We start from the raw sequence: 21039 nt of genomic DNA, 5'->3' as shown, positions 1-21039 counted from the left end.
CAAAGATGAGGGTGCAGGATTGGCTGTGCGTGGGCTATAAAGGATGAAAATTCCAAGTGTGTCAGGAAGCTGACTCCAACTCACAAACCTTTGGATTTTACTGAGACAGGTCAAGGGGTGGGCAGCCAATCAACTCCAGGTTGTGGGCCTTAACCATATGTGCCTATGGCTTTCTCCAGATGACTGACCTCCAACCACACAACCATCTTCCTTTGTGCCAGGTATGGCTCCAACCAGTGTAGGGTTTTCCCTGAATTCCCATTGCCCTAAGGCACCTTGATGTCACAATTGGTCAAATGCTATCTTAATGTCAAGAACTGTCAGTCTTACCCCACTTCATGACTTACGCTCTTTTATCCATGTCTGAACCAAAGCTGTAATGAGACCAAGAGCTGAGTGGATCTGGTAGAATCCAAACTGAGCATCAGTGAGCAGGTTATTGCTGAGCAAGTGCTGTTTGATAGCACTGTTGATGACAGCTTCCATCACTTTACTGATGATCAGAAGTTACACTCATGGGGGAAATAATTAGTTGGTTTGGATATATCTGCTATTTATATACAGGACATACCTGGACAATTTTACCACATTGCTGGGTAGATGCCAGTGCTGTCGTTGTACAGGAACAGCTTCAGTAGCTCTAGAGCATGAATCTTCAGTACTATTGCCTGAATATTGTCAAGGCTTACAGCCTTTGCAGTCTGCAGTGCCTTCAACCATTTTGTAATATAATGTGGTGTGAATCAAATTGACTGACACCTGTGATGGTGGGGACCTCAGGAGGAGGCCGCGATGTATCATCCACTGGGCACTGATGTCTGAAGACATTTGCAAAATGCTTAGCCTCTTGCACTGTTGTACATGATTCCCCCATCATTGAGGATGGGCATATTTGCGGATCCTCTTCCCCCAAATTGTTGTTCAATTGTCCACATTATTGACTTACCATTCATTTACATTCCAATGTTAAATACATTTGCTATATATCCTTGGTATGATAGAACAAGTCATTTCAGTGTCAAGCCAAGAATACATTACACTGAAATATATTATGCTGAAATATAAATGTTATTGAAGTGGAAAAATTACAATTCATCCATACTTGTCACATGGTGGGAATAGCTATCAATATTCCAAACTTTAGAATGTAGCTGCAACCTGGATAATTCATGCAAATAAGATACAAGCAATTATGCACATGATTGGTAATCTGTGATGTAAACATAACATAGAAACATAAAAGATGGGAGCAGGAGGAGGCCATTTGGCCCTTTCAGCCTGCTATGCCATTCATTACAATCATGGCTAATCATCCAACTCAATAGCATAAATCTGCTTTTTCCCCATAACATTTGATTCCCTTTGCCCCAAGAGCCTCATGAATACATTTAATGTTTTGTAGTTCTTTACATTATTAGATTAGCAATCCAGGAACCTGGACTACAAGTCAGGCAATGAATTCAAATCCCATCTGGGTCAGTTGGGGAATTTAAGTTTAAACAATTAATAAATCTGTATTATAAATCTAGTATCAGTAATGGAAACTTCTGCATTTTTGTAAAAACGCAAGTGCTTCTCTAATGTCCTTTAGGAAGGAAACTTTGCATTTTATACTTGCCTGCTTATTCCAGACCTGCAACAATGTGGTTGACTCTTAACTGCCCGTGGAAATGAGCTTTGCAAACCATTCAGTTGTCAGAAAGGCAGCTTCACTGCCACCTCCTCAGTGGCAAATTATGGACAATAATTGCCGACCCTGCCAGCACATCACACAAATGAATAGAAACCAAATCCTGGTTATTAATCATGGCTGCACTCTTTAACTTATAGAATCGACATCTGAGGATATGCTTTACTGGCTGGCTTCTGAACTTTCTGAAGAAGATGCCACATTACTGGTGACTTCCCTTCGAATTCGGCGCAGTGCCATTCAGCTCGTCAAGCTGACCAACCCTGATGATTTAACAGATCAGATTTTCAAACTTCTCAGCATGTGGAAAAGGAATCAACCAACATCTACAAACAAAATACAGATCCTCACCCAACATCTGAAAAGGTGTGGAAGGGAAGATTTAGTACAACAGTTATGGTCAAAAAAGGATTCTGGATGAGAAAACATTAGAGAGGCTCAGTGAAAATGTAATGAGGTAAGTTTTCTACTCACACACTCCCAATATGAAGCCTTGACTGTTGGGAATGCATTATCAGTAACAAACGCACATACTGACTGCTATCCATTGAAATGAATGGATGGAAACATGTGGTCTGCATGAGTGTGATTTGCTGGTATGTGTTCCTAATGGATGAAGCTACATGCTGGAAGTGCCGAGTCAGAAAACATATCCTCGTGTTCAAATGAAATTGGTGATGCCTCCCCTGATCTAGCATGCTTGATATTATGAAAACAATGAACTTGGTAAATAGTATTTAACAAAGCTATAGGTAAACCCATAAGACTGAGTCACCTTTCCAAAAAAATCCTAAAGAGACACAATTGTTTATTACTCTGGAATTGTTTCTTTCATATTTTTTTCCACGACATAACATATGCAATATTTAGTGTAACTTTAAAGATCATAGATCATATGTCATAGATCAAAATGTCAGTTAGGAATGTTTTAATCAGCATCTGAATTGAATTATTAATTGGAGCTGCTCTGGTGTACTAATATACAGCTGCTGAAAACCTGAATCAAAAACTGAAAAAGCTCAGTAGGCCAGGCAGCATCTATGGTGAGAAAGATATTAGATTTAACAGACTGGATTTTCCCAGATCCATGGAAAGGGGTTGAAGGCAGGGAGGCAGAGCTGGAAAAATACAGGAGAGTTATGTCAGAACATAACCCTGGCACGTTCTGCCACTGAGGAGGTTTCCCAAGGCTGGATTAGGAAGAGGGTTAACAGCACATAGCCGAAAAGCAGGCAACTGACTAAGGTGATTGTGATCCTCATTAGGGACAATTCTGTGGCCTCTCTGGCATAATGCCAGTACAGCACCTCCCCGCCGCTCCCCCCTCACCCCACCCAACTGTCTCCATACCTCCCCTCCCATCACTCAATAGAGGCCGTCAGTTCAATTGAGTTCTTGAGTTCTGATGAAAAGTCCTTGACCTGAACTGTTGGCTTTTTTCACCTCTTCCTTGTCTATGCAGGCTTCGAGAGTTTGATTTCTTGAAAATAATTATATAAAGAGAAATCATAGATTAGTGTTGGAATTTTATTTATATATGGTGCAGCAACCAATAAATTATGTTGATTATATTGCATACATTTCTAGAATCCTCAATGTTCTATTCAGTGTATAAGCCTACGTCATTCCACATTTATTTACAAATACAATTCTGTTTCTCCTTCAGTATTTAAGTTTTATTTTATTGGGTAAAATGCTTTACATCTTCATTAATTTGTGTTGTGGGCTTTGAACAGACTGTTGTTCATAGAAATGATGAAACAAAGGTTATAAATGATGGCAGTCAGTAATAATGGTTCAGGCACAAAAAGAAGGGGAGACTCAGGAAACCCTAAATAAATAGCCTCATCTGTATTTAATGGGAATGTCACAACAGAACCATCAAATGTGAATTATATCTAAAAGAATGGCATTTGGTATTTTGCTTAGCATAATCAAATAAACTTATGAGATGTTTAATTGAGTCTGAAGAATAAGCCTCTTTGAATGCAATTTTTCATATGTGCAAACACAAGTTTTATCAATGGTCAGGGGACTGACATTCTGTTTCTGTGCATAGTGGGAGTGGAAAACCAGGGCTCAAGGTGACTGGAGATGATTTTAATCCCAAATTAGGAATGGTGCACTCCCTCAGCCAATGAAAATGTTCTCAAAGCTGTCTCTTCACTGTAATTTCTGGAACTTACTTTTTGTGTGTTATTTTTGGCTTTCTTTGCTTCGCACTTTAATTAGAATTTATTTCTTCCTCTTCTATCGCTCAAGACAATTTGCTTGAACTAGGCAACATCATCCTGTCAAAAGCTCAGCCTGTTCTTCTAGAAATTCCATTTGTCCTTAGAGAGATGATGGAGAGCATGATACTGCTTGCCCTTCTTTAAGTGAGGATCATGGATGGACAATCTTCTATGCTCGGCACCAGTTCTTTAAGATGTATGGTGCATGCAATCTGCAAAGCTCAGTTTACACACCGTCCCCACAATTGTGGGTTTTCTTTACCTGCAATGAAAAAGGGCAACACTTTCTATGCAGATTTCAGGACACTGCTTCCAGGCTCAAATGGAAGGGAGGTTTGGGTGATGTGGGGTGGGGGTGGCATCAGAAGTTCCCCATTCTGTGGGGAACTGTAACTCGGCTGTGAATTTCTCCAGATCAGCTTATTAATGGCCAAAGGGTAGGCTTACAATCTAATTAAGGATGTTGAATAGGTTCTCACAGTTTAGGAGCCAATAGTAAGATCTTCAGCGCTGAAGCAGCAGAAGTTGACCTTTCAAGGTAGGTGATGGAGAGGACACCTCAAGAAAGAGGTGTCCTCTTTATGACATCTACAATAAAAATCATCCTTAACAGGACAGCCATCACTGTAGGCAGGGAAGATGGTCATGGAATTTCCTCTACAGGGTGATCTGAGGCTGCAACTGAAACCAGGCAGGTAGTGAAGTGAGATAAATAAAATGGTTTTATTAAGATTGACATTAAAATAGTGCATCAATAACTTTAGAGCAGACAAAAATAATTATCAGAAGAATTCCTAGGCATAATGGGAAATTTAACCTCTACTGAAGGTATGATGGGTTCTTGGCCAAGGATAGTTCCAAGGCTGCTACTCCAGCAGTTGTAACAATAACAGCTTTCACAGACATTCATTGCTGAACAGGACACAGAGGAGATATGAAGGAACTGAGAGCGATACCCAAGGCTGAGCGGTGAGATAATGGGAACATCTGCTGATAGAATAGTGTGGTTAGTTAAGAAATTAATGACAAACATTCTTATGAAAAGTAGGAAGATAAGGAAGTGCACAGATTCAGTGTTTTTACCATAGTAGTTATGATGTGGATATTGCCGGTGTTGGACTGGGGTAGGCACAGTAAGTAGTCTCACAACACCACGTTGAAGACCAATAGGTTTATTTGGTCGCACAAGTTTTCAGAGTGTTGCCCCTTCATCAGATGAGTGAAGAGTTTAGTTCACAAATAAATATATACGCCCTGTTTCTGAACCAAAATTTTCACTCACCCGATGAAGGGGCAATGCTCCAACAACTTGTGCTACCAAATAAGTCTGTTGGACTTTAACCTGGGTGCTGTGAGACTTCTTACTGTGCCATAATAGTTGGGAGGGTTGATCTGCCTGGAGCATTGCCCCCTCCACCCACTATCTGCCCCCTCAGGCAGCTGCCCTGTTCCTTGATATTGCTGGAGATTTAGAGGCCTACAGGAAAATTCCAGTCAGCTTCCAACAATTGCTCTGAATAGGCCTTTCAGAAGGTCAGTAAGCCTTATCCCTTTCTCTCCAACACCCAGCCAACAGGAAAATGATGGGATGGGATGGGTGGGATGGAGCAGAAAATCTGACATGCTAGCCAGCGGTGTGGAATTCTGTTCTCAAGTTTATTTATTAAGTTTATTTATTAGTTACAAGTGAAGCTTACATTAACACTGCAATGAAGTTACTGTGAAATTCCCCTAGTCGCCACACTCCAGCACTTGTTCGGGTCAATGCGCCTAACCAGCACATCTTTCAGACTATGGGAGGGAACCAGAGCACCCGGAGGAAATCCAATCAGGCACAGGGAGAATGTGCAAACTCCACACAGACAGTGACCCAAGTCGGGAATCAAATCCGGGTCCCTGGTACTGTGAGGCAGAGTGCCAACCACTGTGCCACCGTACCGCCCCCTTGGAGCACATAATTCAATCCAAAGAGATTGATGAAATGCTGAAATAAAAATAAAAAGTGCTGGAAAAACTCAGCAGGTCTGGCAGCAGTTCCAAACTTTGGGGTTCTGGAGAAGAGTCTTATTGGATGTGAATGCTTGGGCTTAAAACTCTGTTTTACTCTTCTGAGAAGCTGCCAGACCTGCTGCATTTTTCCAGCACTTTCTATTTTTACTTCAGATTTCTAGCATCCACAATATTTTGCTTTTATTGCGATGAAGTGCTGACCATTTGCTGAATAATGCTTTTAGCCAAAACTTTTCTCAATATGATTTCAAGGCCTGTTCCATAGATGGATAGGTTACTTCTGCATGGGCCTTTTGATTCTTGCTCAGACCATACTTTAAGGGCTCTGATAGCTATTTTAAATATCTGCCGGGACTGCGTAATAAGAGTTATCCATAAACTTAACAGGGTGATTAAAACCTGCACAGACTGGGTGCAGGTTCTCTGATAAATTGGCATGTTACGTGCTTGTTTTCCACCCACCGGTTTATATGAGCTTATTTATTACTGTCACAAGTAGGCTTACATTAACAATGCAATTAAGTTACTGTGAAAATCCCCTAGTCACCGCACTCCAGTGCCTGTTGGGTATACTGAGGGAGAAATTCACATGGCCAATGCACCTAACCAACATGTCTCTGGATTGTGGGAGAGAACCGGAGCACCCAGAGGAAACCCACGCGGACATGGGGAGAACATGCAGTCTCCTCAGAGACAGTAACCCAAGCTGGGAATTGAACCCGGGTCTCTGGTGCAGCGAGGCAGCAATGCTAACCAGTGTGCCACCATGTCGCCACTGTGCTGAGACAAGTAAATAGCTTGTAAGTGTCCAGAAATGCCATAAAATCTATCAAATTCCATATGACAAATCTTTATTAATCTATTTACACAGCTTATGCATATTTCAAGTCAAGTTGTTGTCTTTTATTCCTGGATAATTACCTGTGGATATTCATGTAGTGATTTCTGCTGTTCCAATTCCATTTCAATACTGAATTGTATCATCTGCCATACCGTAAGTTAAACAAGTCCTTGCTAAAGAAGCTCAATCGGCTTTGTTTTTAGTTTATTTTAATTTAAATTTGTAAAAAAAAAGTAAGTTTTTATATCTAATTATGTACATTGACCAAGTTATTTAGAAAGGGAAATGATCAACCATTGTATTTAAGAAAAATTTATGCAAATGATTAGGAAATATAAAGAATAATGAAGGATGATTAGATTCTGTTTTGAGCACTGTTTCAGCTTTAAGCATTGCTAATGCTTTCTGTCTAATTACTGGTGCCTGGACTGTGTCAAATTAATAAATGTGCCCTCATGTAATTGAAGTACTTCGATTATCTACACAGCGCAGCAGTGTTTGCAAAATCAATTCTGGAAAACATCAAAGATGAGGAAAAACAATTACATTTCTTCCATTTAACTCTGTCTCTATTGAATATAGTCTGAGGCTTAAAATGAATGCCCTGTCAGTGCCAGCAAGGCAACATGCTTGTAACAAACTATGAGGTGGAGACTCAAACTAACAAACTAGTGGGAGCAAATTCACAAATAAGGAGCAGCCAGTGAGAAGCGATTGTGGACGAACAGCATGCACCGGTAAAGGCCTTTAGCCTGTACATCCCTTAGCTTCACAGGCAAAGGGTTTTTTACCTGACTGGATCTTCACTCAGAAGATAGTTGAGTGATTAGGTGTCCTGATTTCATTTGGGATAGTGCACCACAGTGCTCTTCATTTCTGCAAGGAAAGTGTTGCCCTGAGCAAACGTTGCTGTGCTGGGATTTCTGTGGGGATCCTCTGATCACCTGGTCTTATTTCAGCACATACCTCGGAAAAATGCCAGAAATGGCTGATGCATCGATAGTTTGGAAAGATGTAGTATTGTAAAGGCTGCATGCTGTGGGAATCTTTACAGCAATGCGAAGTGTCCTCCATCTTTTATTATTTGTCTGAGGAGTGACCTGATGGAAGTTTTCAAAATTATGAGGTACGGATAGGATAGATAGTTGGAGTTTTTTTCCCAGGGTAGAAATGTCAATTACTAGGGAATATAGGTTTAAGCTAAAAGTGGAAATGTTTAAAGGAGATATGAGAGGCTGGATTTTTACATAGAGCATGGTAAGTGCCTGGAATACGCTGCCAGTGGAAGTGGTAGAAGCACATACAATAGCAGTGTTTAAGAGGCATCTTTGTTCTTTGTCTGCAGCTCAGCCTGTAGCAGACGACAAAGCTCAGTGACAGCCTCTCTGCAAGACAGATAAGACAAAGCCATGTCTGGTTATGAATGTATGACACTGTAGTGTTGAGGCAATGACTGGCAGATATAACGTTTCAGCAAGCTTTCCGCTTACATTAGCTATGCCTTCACCATTTCCTTTTCCTCGTCTATGTCAGGGAACACAACAGAAACCCCAAACAAATTCCAATCGTCAGCTTTTTTTGCAGAAGCGGTGACAAATCCTTTATAAATCGAGAGTAAAAAACAATTTTAGGAGGCAAAAATTGTGTCCTCCACAGCAATAAATGCCAATTGAGGGATTTAATTGGAATGAATTAACACCTGATCTTTGAATATTTTCTCCCAGTGAGAGATGTTCCGTACCTGAAACAATAAATTGGAACATTAGCCCCTCGACCTGCAATTTTGATTGGTGAAAAACTTCATTGACCAACCCTTTTTCCAGCTGACAATAACTTAAGGATACATCCAAATCTTTGTATTCAGCCTTAGAAGATGCTCATAGGAACATAAGAACAGGATTAAGCAATCCTCATGAGCCTAATGCCCCATTCAGTTAGGCTTTGGCTTTTCTGGCTGTCGCTGTAACAGGCATTTGCTGATTTGGATCATGAATAAAGCAACCTAGGTTTCTGCACTTGTTGTATCAGCTTCCTGGGATATAACTCCAACGGATTGGAGGTGGAAATTCTTTCAGAGTTGCTCTGACTCCTGCCACTGCTGGTATCTTCACCATAAAGTGATATTGGCATCATAAAGCATCTGCCCAAACATGGGTGTGGTAAATAGGCACGTACCTTTTGGAAAAACATCATGGACGAGAAAGAAAGCCCTCCAACACCTGTACTTTCTCAGGAGTGAAGGAAATTCGGAATGTCCGCTATGATTCTCGCCAATTTTTATAGATGCACCATAGAAAACATTCTTTCCAGATGTATCACAGCTTGGTATGGCTCCTGCTCTGACCAAAACTGCAACAAACTACACAGGGTTGTGAATGTAGCCCCGTCCATCATGCAAACCAGTATCCATCCTTTGACTCCTGCTGCCTCAGAATAGCAGCCAGCATAATCAAGGACCCTCTGCACTGTGGACATAGTCTCTTTCACCTTCCTCTATAGGGAAAAAGATGCAAAAGTCTGAGATCACGTACGAACCAACTCAAGAACAGCTTCTTCCCTGCTGCCATTGACTTTTGAATGGATCTACTGTATATTAGGTTGACACTCTAGCTATGACTGTAACATTATATTCTGCACCCTCTCCTCTCCTTCTCCCCTACGTACTCTGTGGATGAAATGCTTTGTCTGCATAGCGCACAAGAAACAGTACTTTTCACTGTATCCCAATACACGTGACAATAATAAATTAAATCAAAATTTCTATGATTTTTGGGAATGGGGTTATGCTTCGCTGACACTCAAGCAAGTGAGGACCATACATATTTTGTGTACCCATCTTATTTGCATGATTTTAACATTGGTCCAAATGGCTTCAGCGCAGATCCTCCTCATCATGTTGCCTGCAGTCTCCACTCACAACAGGAAGGATGGATGGGGGCGGGGAGTAGCATTTTGTTTGCAGAAACTACATAGGAAACTACATAGTTTCCTTAAAGATTGTCTGGAGCTTAAAGGGAAGTTTACAAAATTATTCTGCAACGTTAGCTGGTGCAAAGTGAAGCTAAGAGCAGAATGAGAGTTCATGGCGATAATTGCAAGCTTATGGCATTCATGATACACGTGGACAGGACGAGAGACACACCACATTAATGAAGTCCAGGACGCCCTCAAGGACAAATTGCAAGAAGGATTGGGAACTGGTGGCAGGGAAATTCTGGGAATTTAGTACCAAGGACATGACAGCAGCTTCACAAAATCTCTATTGACCTCACAGGGTTGTCAATGTCAGTGACCGCATCTTTACATGGCATTCCTCCACTCACCTTGCCTTCAGTCTCTCATGTTACTTCATACACCTCAGCCAGAGCACTCTCTGTCACCCAGGGTTCATGCCTAACATCCAGACACTCTGCCCCAATCTCAGCTGCATATCAATACTGTCAGATTCACACCCATCTCAACCCTTTCACCTATCTCCAGTTAATTCAGTATTGAAAGGTAGATCACACTAACAAAGGTAGATATTAGGCCATCTGTCTTGAAGGACAAAGTGATGTCACAGAATCACAAAATTACAGAGCAGAAGGAGGCCACTTGGCCCACCATGTCTGCACTGGCTCTCCAAATGAGCATCAAGACTTGGTGTTATTCTCTGCCATTTCCCCTGCACATTATTTCTATTCAAATAATCATCCAATGCCTTCTTGAATGCTTCAATTTCACCTGGCCCCACTACACTCCCAGGCAGTGTATTCCAGATCCGAACCACTCGTCGTGTGAATTTCTTTTCTCACATCACATTTGCTTCTTTTGCAAATCACTTTAAATCTGTGCCTGCTCATCCTTGATCCTTTTATGTGTGGGAAAAGTTTCTTCTTATCTATTCTGTCCAACAACGCCTTCATGATTTTGAACATTCAATTCTACTCTTAACCTTCTTAACCAAGGAGAACAGTCCCAGCCTCTCCAATCTGGCTTCATAACTGAAGTTTCTCATTTCTGGAACCAGGGTGTAAATGTCTTTTGCATTCTCTCCAATGCATTCACATCCTTCCTGTAGCGAGGCCCCCAGAACCATACACAATACTCCAGCTGAGGTCTAACTAGTGTCTTGTTTAAGTTCAGCATAACCTCCGAGCTCTTGTACTCTATTCTCCTATTAACTCAGAATGCTAAATGCTTTATTAGCTGCTCGCTGCATCTGCCCTACCGCCTTTAATGTCTTTTGCACGTATACACCTCAGTCCCTCAGCTCCTGCACCCCTTTAATAATTTTACTTCTTATTTTGTATTGGGGAGATTTTCTGCTCCCCATTTTCAGTGTGCATGAGTGGTGGATGTGGTGGAGAGTCAAGGTGTGTTCCAAAATCACTCTTACGCTGATGGAATTTCGCTGCTCTCCGCGAGTGATAACACTGGGACCCCACCATGCAGTGAAGGGAACTCCATTTGAATATATTATGTTGTAATGTTACTAGCAGGCCTCCCCATTCTAACATTCCCCCCACATAGGAAAGTCCCACCTGGCACCGTGATGGCAAAGTTTACAACAGATATTTAAAAACAGAAAACTGGTGAACCGGTTCTGCCGAGGGCCCACACGGATGTGCAGCTTCCAGGTGGAGAAGCTTATGCCCTGGCAGAACCATAGCACTACCCCTGGCACTTACATGGGGCACTGCCCGGGTAGTGGCCAGAGGCAGTGCCGAGTGCAGTTCCTTGGTTATTCTGGGGTGGCGGCGGGGGAGGTGGTTGGGGGGGGGAGGGGGAGTGGGGGTGCAGGGGAGGTTTTGAAAATTTTAACACGAAAATGGATGTTGCTCATGTGTAATACTTCACAGTGAACACAGGGTGGCAGAATATTCATATGAATCTGTCCCTGGATTTTCTCAGCCCGAAGACATGGTACCTACTGTAAACTGTGCCCATCTTTGCATTTATTGAGATGAGGGCTTTGGTAATTGGGGAAATTGAGCAACTTTTCCAGTTGAAGCAACTTTGATTAGAAGGCAGAATACAGTCAGTTTGAGAGAATTATTTCACATTTGATTACTTTTCTAGCAAAGAAATGCCATTACATTCCGCTGATTTGGCAATGGGGTTGCACAGAGTTCATTGGGAGGGTTGTTTGGAAAATTGTGGGCCTGTAAACACTGATTTTCCAACCATTTCACCGAATGTTGTGGTATACGTCAACAAGAATTATTACGCTTATCCATCACTCAGATAGGACTGGTAAACTTTAATGTGAGTTCCTTATTTGAAAATTACATTATTATGTGCACATTGCCAGAGCGCTGTTATGGCTACATCTTGCTTAATCAACTACCATATTCAATTCTGTGTCATGTGACAGAGGACACCATGTGACACCACGTTCTCTATCATCTCACCTGCCACAGAATTGGCACGGGTGAGGGTCTGACAACGGAAATTTCCATTGACTTCGGGTAGGAATTTCCGGTCTCTCCCAAGTGAGGCTGTAAAATATCGCTCCATATCCTGTCTGGTAATGTTTACAGATTATTGACATACCCACTTAACAAGACTTTGGGCAAAGTCTCACATGGAAATTGGCAACTTGGATCCAAAACTGAATCAATGGTGGGAAACAAAGGTCAGAATTCTCTCTCTGTTGGCAGGTTTGATGGTGGGAATTGGGTGGGGGGGAGGGGTTGGGGGGGAAGGCAAAATACAGCAGGAGGCCCAAAAATTGGTTTCAAGTCAATGTGAATTTACAACAGGGTCTTCTGCTCATGCCCACCATGGCGGATCAGAAAACCCACTCGAGATCAGTGTGAAACACATTGGTATCCCACTACACACCCGATTCTCCATGGTTCCAGCAGCAAGACACGCCAGTGCAAAACGTATTGGAACCAATGTGGCATGCAGATTCTGGAAAGTACTTTGATAATTCCTGGGGCTGCCTTCGGAGTTCAGGATGGAGGCCACACCTGGAACATAATGGTAGCGGGTGGGAGAGGAGCATCTGTAGGTAGATCTTTCATTTTAGTTGCCCTGGAGGGAAGTCCATCTTCCAACCTCAAAATGTTCCAGGAGATCCATCCTCTTACCTCAGGAGTTCCATCTTCTGGCCTCAGAATGTTCCTGGAGATCCTTCTTTATTTTCAAGAAGGTTCATCTTCTTTCCTTCATAGTGGATCAGTAATGTAGGGTGCCTTCTCAATATGACATCCAGATAGAATGATGGACAACATGCCATCAGGCCTGCTCCATCATGGAATAGGGCCAAAACACTTAGTTGCATAATTAATGAGGTTGGGGCCAGAAAAAATGGCAAGTTTTCCTGCCAACCTCTGTAGTTTGAAATACTCCACGTTCCTGCTCCCACCATGGGATATTGTTCCCAAATGGGAGAATTTCACCCAATGTGTAATGGCGGATGAATGTATTTATGACTTGGAGACTTTTGCCTGTGGAATTTTACAGGTTTAACATTTGGTCTCTAGCTTGTATTTCATATAGCAATGATTTAGACTTCAATGCAGATAGGTTTTAGAACCGAAATGAGGAGGAATTTCTTCAACCAGAGAATGGCGAATCTGTGGAATTCATTGCCACAGAAGGCTGTAGTGGCCAAGTCATTGAATACATTTAAGACAGAGATAGATAGATTCTTGATTGGTAAGGGAAAAAGGCGATAGATTGGGGTTGAGAAACTTATCAGCCATGATTGTGCAGAAAGGCCTATAAATGCTCCTATATCTTATGACCTTATGGTCAATGAACAGGCCATGATTACAAATTCTGAAGTTACAAAAGTTAGTTGTGCAGTAGATAATGGTGAAGAAAACTGAGGACTGCAGCAAGATACCAATTTATTAGTTGACATAAAGATAGAAATTGTGGTCAGTCTGGAGAAGTGTGACGTAATGCATTGGAGACAGGCAAACAAGATAAAGAGGTATACAATAAATGGTAGGGATCTGAAAATTATAGAGGCAAAGAGGCATCTTGGAAACACATGTCCCCAGATCCTTAAAGGTAGCAGGACAGGTAGATAAGGTGGTTAAGGAGGCATAAGGCTGTAGCCAACAGTATAAGAGAACAAAAGGTATGAGAACTGTATAAAATATTGGTTTGACAGTAGGTAGAATACGGTGTACAGGACTGATCACTGCATTACAAGAAGGATGTGATCATGCTCGAGAGGGTACAGAAGAAAATTATAATGATGCTGCCAGGAATGGAGAAACTGCAAGAAAAGTTTAGATAAAGTGGCTGTGCTTATTTTGGAACAGATGTGGCTGAGGGATGATGCAATTGAGTCAATCAAATTATGAGGAACCCAGATAGAGTGGATGGGATCTATTTCTATTAGCAGAGAGGTTAATAACCAAGCAATCGGTACTAGGATTAAAGTGGAATTGAGAAGAATTCTTTTAACGTAAAGGGTGGTAGGACTCTGGAACTCACCATCTGAAAAGGTAGTGGAGGTAAAAATTTTCATCACATTTAAAAAAAGGATTGATTAGTCATGATTAGCCCAGGCTTATATGGGCCAGGAACTAGAAGTTGGGATTAAGCTGGTAAACTTTTCAGCCAGCAAGGACATAATGGGCTGAATGGCCTCCTTTTGTGTTGCAAAACTTTCTATGTTTCTATTTCCAATCTATACCATCACTGGAAGAACTAGGTTAGTATCCAAACTGTGAAGCTAGTGCCATGAGCACCAACAATGGCTTCCAGGTGAAGGAGTCTGTCGATATCTCCCGCACTTTGGCAGCGTCAGCGATGGAATTTCTAGTTCAGTCTTGATACTGGTTTCAGTGTTAGTTTTTTTGTGAGGGAAATAAGGTTTTCTGATTCAATGGAGTAGTCAAAGATGTTCCTGTACTTGACTACAGAAGCTAGTTATAATCATATCACTCCCAACTTGATGACAGTGCTTACATGTACCATATGCCATTTGATGGGGTGCATGTTGAGGGGATTTTTCCTCTTGTGGGAGAATCTAGGACAAGGGCTCACTGACAGAGATGAGGAGCTTTTCTTTCGCTCAGAGGGCCATGAAGCTTTGGAATATTTTGAAGACTGAGCTAGATAGATTTTTAATGAGCAAGTGGGTGAAAACATTATGGTGGGAAAGTGGAGTTGAGGTTACAATCAAAGTTTAAAGTTTATCTATTAGTGTCACAAGTAGTTAATCCCCTAGTTGCCACACTTCGGCGCCTGTTTGGGTACACTGAGGGAGAATTTAACACAGCTGATGCACCTAATCTGCACGCCTTTCAAATCAGATCAGTCAAAATCTTATTAAATGTGAGATCAGACTTGAGAGGCAGAGTGGTCTAGTCGTACTCCTAATTCATATGTTTATATGAACCTATGTACCTATGCTCATATTTGATTCATGACTTCTCAAATTTAATCATTAATCTTTATTGTGTTAGTAGTGAACAGACCTCCATTCTCTCTGGCCACAGAAAATTATAAAGCCAGCAGTAGAGCTTGAGTCAGCTATCTGCTGGCACTGATCTCAATCAAAATTGTACTTGCTCTGTAACAACACTTAAAACTCTAACTGCAGTGTAATAAGTAGGTTGAGGGAGTGGAGGGAAATGATAATATGTAGCAAAACTGCATCTGTTTTGGATAAGAATTCTGAAGGCACTTGGCCTAGTTTTGCTGTCCTTCCTTTTTGGAATTCTGATAAAACAATCACTTCAATCACCCTCTTTGGATTGTACTGCAATGTTGTTATTGTAGGTGCCTCTGGTGCATTTTAACAAGTACTTGGTGGTATTTAAAATTCTCCTACAATAGTGTATTCATTAACTCAGAATAGCTGGTGGTGGTCGACAGACATTTTGTATCCCTTTGGTCGCTTTGCTCTCACCTGTGATGTAGAAAACTGTCATTCTTCCCCAATAGGATCACGTACTACTACACTGCGGCACAGTGTTAATATGATACATTTATCAGCGATACCTCCTGTGGGAATATTCTTGTCCGCCAAACATATGCAGGGCATGAGAGCAGAGCAAAATGAATACTGAAGTGATATTAGCAAACGTATTGGAAATCATTAAGGTCAAATATGTGTTTCCTGTATAAGTGATTATGAATTATGAATTATGGCGTTTGAAAGGATAGCAGGCTGAATATTAGAAACACTGAAGAGATGTATACCTGGCAGGATGACAAAGCAAATCGAGTAAATGAAAGGTGCACAGAGTCTGCAGATAACAAATTGGGGTTGGTTTAGTCCTTGAGATTAGTGCTATTCTCAGGCTTTAAATGAGCCTTCTGTCAGTGTAGTTTTAGCTTTGTGTTCACACAACAGCTTGTTAGTCTAAAGTTACATTTGTTTTTTTCTGTTTCTTTTATAAAATAGTCAAATGGATCCAAAAATGTTTATCATATTGATTGGGGAGCACATGATTTAACTTTACAGGAAATAAACCATGTAGGTTTTTAAAGTACATTATAGATAGTTCTTTTAGCAATGTTGCACTGAGCACTGTTTAAATCAGTGTATAATAGTGCCTCTGATACCATCTCAAATCATTGGTTACATTGGAGAAGTATCTGGCAACACAGGTTGAGATTCCTTTGTATTGGATTGAACTAAGAAGTGATGTAAATGTTGTTAAATAGTTATACATACACCTGAGAGCACATAAAAAATGTTTGGTTGCATATAATTAAATCATCTCAATATTATTTCTTGGAGGGTTTTGCAATAGTGTAATAGCACCCTATTGTGGCCATTTGTGTATGCATGCATGTATAAATAAACCGGATTAAACTAGTTTCAGTTGTTACTTGACTTTCCATGTGGCACACTGACTCTTTTCTGTTTGCAAAGCTATCACAATCTAGTGATGAGGAATGGAGTTTTGATTCTCTAGCTGAACAAATTTAGTTGGAGAGATTTCTGGCAAATGAGTAGGGGAATTTGCAAGGGTTTTTTTGCTACAAATTAAGCTTAAAATTCAGATTTTAGAGAAAAGGTTGCTTGTAAAAGTGGGTGCTGATCTTTGAAGATGGCTGCGTTCGTATGTATTATTCATGCGGCTGAGGTCCTTTCGGTGCATATATAGAGTGGCTCGAGAGGTTTTGCATTGCTAATAATAGTCTTGATGATCCTGACAATGCAGCTGTTAATCAGGCAATGGGAAAAAGTGAAAGGGAGAGACTTTGATGGAAACAGGACCAGAAATTATGAAATGTTTAAGAATTTGTTTGCCCCAGTGAAGCCAAAACACATGCTACTGTTGCACATTTTGTGTAAGCTTGAGCAGCATACAATCCAAAGTCATTGGAGGTTGCAGAAATCTAGCAGCTTAGAACAATCAGCTGCCCACTGAGGATATCGGAGACCTTATCAGAGCTCTGAAAAAGAAATACATTCATTGTAATTTTGGAGAGATTGGAGAATATTCTGGGATATATTTGTGTGCAAATTAAAAAGAGAATGCATTCCCAGTAAGTTGCTGGCATTGCCAAAGTTAACTTTCAACACAGTCTGCCATACCCCATTGTCCATGGATATGGTGGAACATGACTCAAGAGAAGTCAGAGTTAACAGCTGCCAGTTATTGAAGTAAATAAACTGCATCAGAGGCAGTGGTGTAGTGGTATTATCGCTGGACTAGTAATCCAGAGACCCAGGGTAATGCTTTACGACCCAGGTTTGAATCACACCATGGCAGATGATGACGTTTGAATTCAGTAAAGACAAATCTGGAATTAAAAGTCTAATGATAGCCACAAAACCATTGCTGGCTGTTGTAAAACCTCATCTTGTTCACTAATATCCTTTAGGGAAGGAAATGTGCTGTCCTTACCTGGGTTTGGCCTATATGTGATTCTAGATCCACAGCAATGTGGTTCACACAGGAATGGGCAATAAATGCTGGCCCAGCCAACAATATCCAGATCCCATGAACGAATAAAATAAATAAGCAGAAGACACTAATGGCAGAATTGAGTAGTAGCAGGGGTTAATAAAGAGTCCTGTACCCATTATTCAGTACAGATTTTTTCATTTGTGAAAGTAGAGTGTTACAGCTGCATGACGATGGTTCATCTTGCCAAGGCATGTTCAAAGAAGTGCTGTGTGTGGGAAACAGCACTGCACATGGTTGTCAAATAGGTTGTCACCAGGTTGATGAGGGATTTGTTGAAATTAAGACCATCCTAAGAGCGAGGCTGTAAATTGGAAATTTGCAGGGCCTCAAAGTCCAAATAGCATTGAATGGGCCTTTGGTAAACCTGGAGATTAACATGGGTGCATCAGTCTGTTTGATTCCTGAATTACAATACATTGAAAAGTTGAGTCAACATCAACTGAAAAAATGGGAACTGTGTCAGTTCCAATTACATACAAGTGGCAATTTACAAAATTGTCCATCATTGTGGGGAAGGGTGGTCAAATTTGTTAGGAAGAAACTGGTTAACATCACTTACGTTCAATTGGAATGAGTTTTTTTTCATGTAGAAGCAACACAAGACAATGTAATCATCAAGTATCCTCAGATATGTCGTGAAACTGGCAAACTGATTCAAAGCAAATGTACACATTCAGAGAAATGCAAGACCAGTATATGGCAGGCCTCATCCAGTATCCTATACTGTAACAAAGAAATTAGGGTAAGAACTGAATGAAGTTTGAAACCAAGAGCTTTATTAAAGTATGTGTCTTGGTATCATGGCTGTACGGGGGAAGGAGAGGGAAGTGAGATACTATGTCAGTACAAGTGGGGGAAGTGAAAGTACATCAATGGGTGTTGGGGGGCAGGGCCAGATGCGTGGGAGGCAGTAAGAGGAACAGTGGCTGATTCCGGAGAAGGGGAAATGGTATAGTTCGTGAGATGAGGAGGAAAGACTCAACAATGAGAGGGGAAGGAAGCCACATTTGAAGTCCACCCATCCTGACGCTGAAATCTTCAGCTAATGGGCCTCTGCCTCCTCAAAAGGCCTTACTGCTGGGACAAAAGGCCTGGGCTGCTGGGTTGGATGCGTGTCCAGTACACAAAATCCACAGGATCTTCCACCATGGGAGGTGGATGGGGGGAGGGGTGTGGGGGGTTGCCTGTGGGTTAATGACTGAGCGTGTTGACACTAATAGAAAGGTATGACATCAATGAGCTTACCTTTGCCTACCAGGTCATTGAACCACTTCATTATTAACAATCCTTTGCTTTGACAGCTGAGCCAATTATGCCCACTTACTCAACACCAATGTGTGTAAGTGCCTCTGATTGCCCATCAGTGGTTAATCCTGCTATAACTCGTGTCATAAGAAGGGAATGATTGCCTGTAGCTCCAAAGTTACAGGAGGATGATGATGACTTGCAGAGGGGACAGTGCATTGTTCCTCAAAGAGCTACTGTAAATGTATGACCCCTGTCTGGCTCTTGGGCTATCAGTGACCAAGGTAATAAAAGGGTTTATTTTATTATTAGGGTAACAAGTAGGCTTACATAAACACTACAATAAAGTTACTGTGAAAATCCCTGAGTCGCCACGTTCTTGTTCCTGTTCAGGTACACTAAGGGAGAATTTAGCATGGCCAATACACCTAACCAGCATGTTTTTTGGACATGTTGTTGCACAGGCAATCTCCTCTCTCCTGATTTAGAATCCTCCTTAGTTAGGGGTGCCCCTGAGGTTCTGTGTCACCAGAGGCAGATGCACATTTTTCATTAAAGTCTAGATGCTGAATTCCATGTGCTGAGATCAGGCATTCACAATGATTGGATTGAGTAGTAGCTCTGATCATTCTGGGGGACCTTTTCATTATACAGAGACACTGGCATGACTGTGTTCTGTCATCATGAGGGAACACCAACCAATCAGCTGGTGGTTTTGCAGTGTAGAGAAGGAAGAGGCTGTGTGTGTGAGCACCTGGCCTTACATTGAAAGATGGACACAATTTTCTCAGTGACACTTCATGGGGAAATCTTATGATGGTAGAAGAGCCACAGAGAGAATGCAATAAGTGAGATTTATTTCATTGACATGGGTAGTTTATGACTTACTTAGGTGCTCATTATCTGCTAGTGACTAACACCCATGCCCACTCGGTGCAACTAGACTTTCATTGTAACCCTGCCACTATATCTCAGTGTATCCCTGGGATCCACAGGAGAGGTGGAGATGGCCAGCTGTCCACCACACCCTGTTGTCTGTGGTAACAACGGCAGGTATCTTCTGGAGAGTAGTGACCTGGAGGATCCCGGTCTGCTTTCAGGGTGCTGCTGTGTTTTGGCACCACCCTCCACGGCCTGTGGGAGTGGAGCCATCTTGGTCACAGGAAGAAGGGATGCAGGTGGGATGGACACTCCAGCCAAGGTTGCACACCAGGTTTCCTCTTCCCTGTGGATATATAACAATATCACAAATGGGTGGCTAACACACCCATTGTACTTTGAAATCATTTCTTATGCATAAGAATGAGTTGTCCATTGCTGAATGTTGTGTTATGTGGGGAGTCAGAGTTTGTAAAAGGCAACGAGCTTCATGATCAACACTTCGGGATGTGCTTGACAAAGAGTCTAGCGGGAAACTAGTGTTGGTGGCCAGGATTAGATAAGGATGGAGAAGATGCAGTGAAACAGTGTAGAGCATGTCAAACTCTGGAAAAGAAGCCGCTAGTGGTTCCTTTGTAATCATGAAAACGGCCAGCTAGAATCTGGCATATGCTACATGTTGATTTTTTTCAGAATTTTAAGGAGAAAAACTCTTCATTGTGATAGAGAGCCACTTGAAATGGGTGAGGGGTTTCCAATGAATTGGACAACATCTAACAAAACTCTCAAAATTTTGTTCAGATTGTTTGCTGTGTCTGGATTCCCAGAGGAAACTGTGCTTAAAAAAGAATCTCACATTTGTTCATTAGAGTTCCATTATATCACTCTGCTTCAAATGGAGCAGCAGAATGCACCATGCAAATTATTATTTTTTCTGTTCTAGTTTTCTTTTCTGTTCTAGTTTCAACCGCCAGTGGAAACAACTTCCCTGCTTCTATCTTATCTATTCCCTTCATAATCTTATATGTTTCTATAAGATCTCCTCTCATTTTTCTGAATTCATCAAGACCTTTCCCCAAGTTCTGAAACTTTGGGGTAAGAAAGGAGGTATTCTCTTAGGAACAGGAAACAATGGTTAAGTTGGGTTTATAAAGAAATTAAAACCAACAAATATACAGAAGTTTGAATTTTTGTGTAACATTTTCATTAAGAAGGAAGGTGTGTAATATATGTGACCATTTGTGTACCTATGGACGTAAA

At 41.4% G+C, this 21039-nt stretch overlaps 1 protein-coding gene across 1 annotated transcript in view; it reads left to right on the top strand.

Moving 5' to 3' along the window:
• The window catches only part of dthd1 (death domain containing 1), a 48952-nt gene extending 45363 nt beyond the window's left edge, over positions 1–3589 (top strand). Inside the window, exon 10 of the mRNA XM_080198483.1 lies at positions 1831–3589. Within this exon, the coding sequence (XP_080054609.1) occupies positions 1831–2111 (281 nt within the window). The 3' untranslated portion in view covers positions 2112–3589. The remainder of the gene's footprint in view (positions 1–1830) is intronic.
• The last annotated feature ends 17450 nt before the right edge of the window (positions 3590–21039 follow it).

Source organism: Carcharhinus amblyrhynchos, chromosome 1, assembly GCF_965287045.1.
Source record: "Carcharhinus amblyrhynchos chromosome 1, sCarAmb.v2.hapA, whole genome shotgun sequence".
Classification (NCBI taxonomy): domain Eukaryota; kingdom Metazoa; phylum Chordata; class Chondrichthyes; order Carcharhiniformes; family Carcharhinidae; genus Carcharhinus; species Carcharhinus amblyrhynchos.
Note: the sequence above shows the minus strand (reverse complement) of the source record. Positions and strands in the feature narration are given on the sequence as shown.